The 7,955-nt window shown below is 38.1% G+C and overlaps 3 protein-coding genes across 4 annotated transcripts; 2 read left to right on the forward strand and 1 right to left on the reverse strand.

Moving 5' to 3' along the window:
- On the forward strand, nt 252–2,852 carry LOC104749718 (probable transcription factor PosF21). Of its 2 annotated transcripts, none has more exons than XM_010471400.2 (6): nt 252–580; nt 773–1,422; nt 1,734–1,866; nt 1,973–2,057; nt 2,146–2,509; nt 2,609–2,852. In XM_010471400.2, exons 2-5 carry the CDS (start codon nt 806–808, stop codon nt 2,484–2,486), a joined length of 1,176 nt encoding a protein of 391 aa, XP_010469702.1. In that variant the 5' UTR covers nt 252–580; nt 773–805; the 3' UTR covers nt 2,487–2,509; nt 2,609–2,852. The 2 variants fall into 2 exon arrangements, with proteins under 2 accessions (XP_010469702.1, XP_010469701.1); XM_010471399.2 differs by having other exon boundaries at nt 253–580; nt 2,146–2,516.
- On the forward strand, nt 3,361–4,938 carry LOC104749720 (B-box zinc finger protein 25). Its single transcript, XM_010471401.2, has 3 exons — nt 3,361–3,808; nt 4,121–4,426; nt 4,551–4,938. Exons 1-3 carry the CDS (start codon nt 3,626–3,628, stop codon nt 4,788–4,790), a joined length of 729 nt encoding a protein of 242 aa, XP_010469703.1. The 5' UTR covers nt 3,361–3,625; the 3' UTR covers nt 4,791–4,938.
- On the reverse strand, nt 4,967–7,766 carry LOC104749721 (probable fructokinase-1). The gene is made up of 4 exons (XM_010471402.2): nt 7,236–7,766; nt 6,132–6,464; nt 5,416–5,532; nt 4,967–5,301 (listed from the first exon to the last, which is right to left on the reverse strand). Exons 1-4 carry the CDS (start codon nt 7,632–7,634, stop codon nt 5,173–5,175), a joined length of 978 nt encoding a protein of 325 aa, XP_010469704.1. The 5' UTR covers nt 7,635–7,766; the 3' UTR covers nt 4,967–5,172.

Below are 7,955 nucleotides of genomic sequence, written 5' to 3' on the forward strand. Positions count from 1 at the left end.
AAAAAAAAAAAAAAAAAAAAAAAATTAAAAGGTTCATAGTTCATACAATCTTCGTGATAAATAATGTCACCTTCCAACAGAAAAAAAGAAAGAGGAAAGGCCTCTAACTTTTAGGCTTTGAATAGCTGGGCTTTAGGCCCATAAAATATTTTAAGAAAAAGGCTTAGGCCTGGTGGTGTGACATTACGCTTTTAATTAATTAAAATCATTTTTAATCTTGTGTAATCTCATCATCGTCACACTTAACGGAAATGGCGGAACACGCTAAACGACGCGTTTTGAGAGGGCATATTGTATTGTATTCCTTTACTCATGATGATGATGATGATGATGATGATGATGAATGATCTGTTGTTGTAAGAATCGAATTCGCTCGCCCTTCCCTCATCATCTCCATAGATCTCTCTCTCTCTTTCTTCTCTTCCTCTCATTTTCTTCTCCCTAAAACTCAATTTCATCTCTTTACTTTGTCCTAAACCCAAGACTCTTCCCTAGAAAGTTTTCTCCTGGATCTCACTCGCTCTCTCTCTCTCTCTGTTTGCTGGGTCACACTACAACAGCTGCTGAATAGATCTATTTTGTAAGTGGGTCTTACAAAGTCGTCTCCTTTGATCTGCTTTTCATTAGGGTCTTTTATTTTGATTAAGGGTTAAGGATAAAAACGTGAGCTTTTCATTCTTAGGGTTGTTGCTTCTCTGTTTCTCTTTCATTTGAGAAGTTTGCTAGCTTGAGTTTGATTTGAGAAATTATGTGTGATTTAATCGGTTTGCAGGACCTGTTGATTTGGTGTGGAAAGTTACTAGAAATGGATAAGGAGAAGTCTCCGGCACCTTGTGGAGGAGGTCTTCCTCCTCCATCTCCATCAGGTCGGTGCTCTGCATTCTCAGATTCTGGTCCCAGTGGTCATGGATCAGATGCTAACCGAATGAGCCATGATATTAGCCGTATGCTTGATAACCCACCTAAGAAGATTGGACACCGTCGAGCTCATTCTGAAATCCTTACTCTCCCAGATGATTTGAGCTTTGATAGTGATCTTGGTGTTGTTGGTAATGCTGCTGATGGACCTTCTTTCTCTGATGAGACTGACGAAGACTTACTCTCTATGTATCTTGATATGGATAAGTTCAATTCTTCTGCCACGTCTTCGGCTCAAGTGGGTGAGCCATCAGGAGGAACTCCTTGGAAAAACGAGTCAATGATGCAGACAGGCTCGGCATCCAATCCTCAGAATACACTCAATAGTTTTGGCGAAAGACCAAGGATCAGGCACCAACACAGCCAGTCTATGGATGGTTCAATGAATATCAATGAGATGCTAATGTCCGGGAATGAAGATGATTCTGTCATTGATGCTAAGAAGTCCATGTCTGCTACTAAACTTGCTGAGCTTGCTCTCATCGATCCAAAACGTGCCAAGAGGTAATTAGTTTTTCGTCTTTTTCTTTTGTGCTTCTCTGGTTACTATGTCCAGAGTTTGGATGGACATAATGAATATTTTGTGCTTTTCGTTTGAATCTTTGATGCCACCAGTCTTTTAGTTGCTTCAACTGTTTTCACATAACTTTGGGAATTACCTAACCTCACAAAATATTAATGAAATTGCTACTTAATTCTCTCTCTTTTGCATGTTTTCGAGTTCACTTTTAAAACATAGTATAACTTGCGTTTAAATATGTACAAACTCAAACATGTGGAGCAAGTGTGTGATTTGTTTTTGTGTCATACAATAGGATATGGGCAAACAGGCAGTCCGCTGCAAGATCAAAAGAAAGGAAGACGAGATACATATTTGAGCTTGAGAGAAAAGTACAGACTTTGCAAACGGAGGCTACAACTCTCTCAGCCCAGTTGACTCTCTTACAGGTTGGTTTTGAGACTTTGTAGTGTTGCTCTAAGTGTAGCGTTGCAATGTTTGTTCGTGTATTGCAATTTCTTGATGGGTTTTAAAAGTTGTGCTCTCTTTGTTCAGAGAGACACAAATGGCTTGACTGTAGAAAACAATGAGCTGAAGCTGCGGTTACAAACAATGGAGCAGCAAGTTCACTTGCAAGATGGTGAGCCTCTTTTATCACAAATATTTGCTTTCAGTGTGAAAAGTGCTATTTGGTTCGTATGATCAATTTGAATCTTCTCTATTAACAGAACTCAACGAAGCACTTAAGGAAGAGATCCAGCATCTGAAGGTGTTGACTGGCCAAGTTGCTCCATCAGCGTTGAACTATGGGTCGTTTGGATCAAACCAACAATTCTATTCCAACAATCAGTCAATGCAAACAATCTTAGCCGCACAACAGTTCCAGCAACTTCAAATTCATTCACAGAAGCAGCAGCAACAACAACAACAACAGCAGCAACAGCAACAGCAACAGCAGTATCAGTTTCAACAGCAACAGATGCAACAGCTTATGCAGCAGCGAATTCAACAGCAGGAACAACAAAATGGAGTAAGAATTAAGCCTTCTCAAGCTCAGAAAGAGAGCTGAGGAGTATGAATATGTCCACGAAAGTGAGAGGTGCTCCTGAACAATTCCTTTCTCATCCATATCGCAGTGTCTTTGATTTTAGGGTTTAGCTAACACAGCTTAACGGGTGCCTTGGCCTACAGGGTATTGGCGTTTGAGTGTTACAAGAGAAGCCTTTTGGTAAGGTCATTGAGGGAAAACATGTGGGTGGATAGCCCAAAGAAACAGAGTTCCTTGCACTGCAATTATTAGTTGTTTGGATTTGGTTATTTGGTATAGAGACTGGGTCTCGAAATCATAGCATGTAAAAAAAATTAAATCACGTTCAAAATTGTTATAATCTATTACAATTGTGTTTACGATACAAAATCTACTTGTGTTAAGATATTTGTTCAATAGTATTGTTTTTGGTATACAAATCCAAATCATTATCTCATAATGAAGTTTTGAGCATATCCACTAAAAAGTAAACAAGGAAAGCCACAAGACTAGTCAACAGCAATTCCATCAACACTTGTATTGATCTTAAAGAACATTCAATGTCTTCTCCAATATGCAATACAGACCGCAAAAAACATTTCAGCCGACTAATATATGTTTGTTGTGTGAAACATTATTGTCCACAAGATTTTACGGCTACACTGTAGTATACAGAGACAAACATTAAGACAATTAAACCACTTTTTGATATTATCTAGTATATTCAACGACAATTTCAAATTTGTTCAAAAACAAAAATGATATCATAACAAATAATAAACTAACCCCAAAAATGTAAGTGAAAATAATATCAAAAATAATACAAAAGTGAGAGTGACAGAGAAGAGAGAAACAAAGAGAGCCGCAGAAGAAGAAGAAGAGTGGGCTCCTACAACTACAAAGGCATTGATGTAAAAGAAGCAAGGATGTGGTTCCTTTTGATACGCAGAATCATCTTAAAATCTGATAAAACCTCCTCCTCTTCTATTATCTTCTTCTCTTCACCAATCATTCCCTTCTCAACTTGAAACACAATAACTAAAAACTCTTCTTGTTATTTGTTTCTCTCCTCATAGTTTCGTTTCCATTTGTTTATCTTCAACAAGGGAAGAAAACAAAAAGTTCCTCTTAATCTTTCTTTGGAGATTGCTCTGATATTCAGATTCTGTTTTTGAGAAAAGATGAAGATACAATGTGATGTGTGTGAGAAAGCTCCGGCTACACTTATATGTTGTGCCGATGAAGCTGCTCTGTGCGCTAGATGTGACGTTGAGATTCATGCTGCTAATAAGCTGGCCAGCAAACACCAGCGCCTTTTTCTTGACTCTCTATCAACTAAATTCCCTCCCTGCGACATCTGCCTTGTAAGAAAACCTCCTCTTATGTCTCTGTGTTTACTTGTAATAAGATCTTCCTGTGTTTCTCTGTTGTAAAACCTCCTGTGTTTACTTGGCATATTCTTTAGGAGTAATGACCAACAAGTTTCTTAGCTTTGTATCTCTATTCGTTAACAAAGAATAGGTTTTTAGTTCTAACTTCAGGTAAGGTGTTTGGTGGGAAAGTGATCATGTTTTAGATTGCGAAGGTTGAATATTTAGATCCAATATTGGTAATACTTTTTCAAGGTTACTTCTGTATTAAATCAGTTTCTTGTGTTCATCTTTGTTGACTTGCAGGAGAAGGCAGCTTTCATATTCTGTGTAGAGGATAGAGCTCTTCTCTGCAGAGACTGCGACGAGGCTACCCATGCGCCAAATACTCGCTCTGCTAATCACCAGAGGTTCTTAGCAACTGGAATCCGAGTTGCTCTTAGTTCCACTAGCTGCAGTCAAGAAGTGGAGAAGAATCACTTTGACCCATCTAACCAGCAGAATGCAAAGCAGGTTCTCTCTAAACCACAAACTCAGCAATCCCCTACTCCATCTCCTTTGTGGGCTACGGATGAATTCTTCAGCTACTCTGATCTTGACTGCAGTAACAAGGTGAGAAGTGGTTAACCAAATCGATGAATGCTATATAGCCTATATATCTTTAATTAAAACTTGATCTTTGTTCTTAGTTTTAGCTTGTTTTGACATGTATATAAATTTACTTGTTGTAAATTAGGAGAAAGAGCAGCTTGATATCGGAGAGCTGGATTGGCTTGCAGAGATGGGTTTCTTTTGTGGCCAGCCTGATCAAGAGGCTCTACCGGCAGCTGAAGTTCCCGAGCTCTCGTTTTCACATTTGGCCCATGTTCATTCCGACAACAGAGCCATGAAGTCCAATGTTTCGAATAAGAAGCCGAGGCTTGAGATCCGTTATGATGATGATGAAGACCACTTCCTTGTACCCGACCTAGGCTAAATTATGGATGAAACAAGTGAAGCTTTATATCGAACTTGATTCGTATATGTAAAAACTACACGCACTCATCTATTGTGTATGTCTTGCTTTCTCTTATGATCTGATTCGAACCAGTAATAGGTATTTGTATGAGTAAGTATATTTGCAACGGGAAGGTGTTTTTAGGCTCAATAATGGGAGAAAAATAATGCATCATTTTATTAGCATGTGATGCCATGAACTGCAACAGAAGTCTTTTTAAACCATTATATTTGAAGAAGAGGAACAAAAACAGAGCGGAATGCCCAATTTGTTTCTCTCCAATCCGAAAACAAGAATACGAAAAGAGAAGAAAGCCGCGCAAAACAGGATTACATGGTGAAAGCTTGAGTTGCTTTTGTTTCTATTTCCCTTCGAGAAAGCTGCGAACTTCAGCATCTGAGGGAAGAGCTGGAATGGCTCCTTTTTTGGTCGTGGTGATTGCTCCACAAGCGTTGGCGAATCTCAACACTTTTCTCAATCTCTCTTCGTTCTGTAAATTAACAAGAGATGTCCGTTAAATAAATAAGTTAGAACCTAGATGGAATCTTGAGGCTAATGAAGGATTCATCCAATAAACAAGAGATGCTTCTTTTGTCCGTTATACCTCGAGAACGGACTGATCGTCGACAATCTGGTTTAGGAGAGCACCGACAAAGGAGTCTCCAGCTCCGGTTGTATCCACAGCGTTCACATGGAAAGGGTCAACGGATCCTTTGAAACTCTACACAGTTTAAAAAGTGTAAAAGAAGAGAAACCCATTTAGTTAGTGAAGGTCACAAAGTTATTGACGTAAATAAGCAAAGAATAAAAATCGTTTCCATGTTCATGTGATTCGGCAAACTAAGAAAAAAGCAAAAGTAATTTCCTTTCTTGACAAGAACATTTTGTCATGTTTGCAAAACAAAGAACCTTAGAGATCACGACTTTTGCAACCCCCTCTCGATTGATTAAAGTAACATTAATCTTTTGGAGGGTCCACGAAAAATTCAATTTTTTTTAATGCAGCAGTTGGTGAGATCTACCAAACCTACTAAAACACCCACTAATATTTAATCAAGTAGCAGAATTGATTCCTGCTGAATCGTTGAAATCCTAATAAAAAAAATAAAATATTAATGAGTTTCTCGAATCCTATTAAAAAAAAGATGCTAACATCCTAAAAGCAATCCTGAAATGATATTTTATATATCAGACTAGTTTTGCCTTCTGGTATCACCTAACGGACACAACAACACACAAGGCATAACCAAGAGACAGTTATGTTATACGATAATAATGATGATGATCATGGTAAAAATGTTTTGAGTGTGTTGTTGTTACCTTAGTGTAATACCGACATCCCTTTTCACCGAGAGTGACAAGCAGGAGCTTCAAGTTAGGATGCCACAAGGACATTGCGGTGTCATCATCAATCTTGTTGCTTCCAGTTAAAAACTCAAGCTCAACGTCGCTCACCTTGATGATCTCAGCTTTGTCCCAAATACTCATAATCTGTGTCTTGGCTTCTTCCTTTGATGGCCACAAAGGTTCTCTAAGGTTAGGGTCGTAGGAAAGAAGAGCTCCAGCTTCTTTCGCTACTTCCATAGCCTTCAAATGAGCAGACCTACATGGCTCCACTATCAAACTTATCGACCCATAGTGAAACACTTTCGCCTGCATTCGTCACAAAAATGTCAAAAACTTTCACATAATCAAAACAAAATAACACAATTTGGATCATTATTAGGAATAAATTATCAAGGGACCCATATACATTAAGATTCTTTAGAGGGGTCAATCATTATCAAAACTGTAAAAGAAAAGCAAAAATGTCCTCACCATTGAGATTAGCTGTAAAGGTAACAATTTTTACACAAAAATATTCAACCTGACATGAATTCATCTCTATTGCTATAAAAAAAACACCTACTTTACACGTATATGTGCACATTTTACCTTTTTTTCTTATCACATACTCAAAATATAGATAAAAAAAGAACACAGAGATTCAGCTCACCACTACAAAAGCTAATTAAGGGAAAACGTTTCCATAAGAATTATAAGCTTAAGAGTTTTTTTTTTTAAAGATGGTGATTGTTAAACAAACTTTGCTTTATATTCACGGCCAAAAAGGTTTCTAGCTTTTATTTTATTTTGTAGTTGTCTTTGTGAAGGAAGGAATTGGGCAAATCACGTGGTCTCACGTGGATCTATAAAAAAAAAAAATTAACACCCGCGAAAATAAAAATAAAAAATGAGAAAAGTCACCGCCTCATGACTCATGAGATCATAAATGATCTCAATTCAATAAAAACGCGATTCCCAAAACTACACGCTTCAACAACACTCCTAATCCAATTTCGTTTCCAATAAAATTCAAATCTTCTAGATCTGCAAAATCCCAATAAAATGAAAAAAAGGAAGAGATTAATATATATAACGTACGGATCTGATGAGGTCGAGATTGAGTTCATCAGGACGGAGAAGCATATCGGCGCTAGGATTCCGGTAAAACATAAACTCGCGATCTCCATCAGCACGCAACGTAACGAAAGCTAAAGCAGTTCTAGCTCCCGTATCGAAGTTGATCCCTTGATCAGCGACACCGTTCTTCCTTAGAATCCCAGCGAGCATATGACCGAACTCGTCGTCACCGAGTTTTCCGACGAAAGCGGATCGTCCGCCGAGACGAGAAACTGCGATCGCGACGTTGGCTGGAGCACCGCCTGGAGCTTTGAGAAAACCAGGAGCTTCGGCGAGAGATACGCCTGATTCGGTTGGTACGAAATCGATTAGCATCTCGCCGAAGCTTACGATCAGTCCTTTTTCACCGTTGGATGCCATTAGATTTAGATCTGTGTGAATCGTTGGATCGAAAAATCGTAAGAGAGGGGAGAGACGAATCTTAAAAAAACGAGAGCGAGAGAGAGAGAAGAATGGTTTATATAGAGAACGATGGGACTGGTGTGAAACAAGTCTACCACTACAGACTACTGATATATATATATATATATATATTTTTTTTTAGCTTATTTCATTAAATATTAAACCATAAAAATGATTTTTTTTTTGTTTTGCCAATAAAATAAATATAAATGGGTTTATTTTTATCATAATAAGAAATGCAAAAAATCTTGTTACCTTTTCAACGAGTGCCCGAGTATT

The sequence above is a fragment of the Camelina sativa genome, chromosome 16 (assembly GCF_000633955.1).
Source record: "Camelina sativa cultivar DH55 chromosome 16, Cs, whole genome shotgun sequence".
Taxonomy (NCBI): domain Eukaryota; kingdom Viridiplantae; phylum Streptophyta; class Magnoliopsida; order Brassicales; family Brassicaceae; genus Camelina; species Camelina sativa.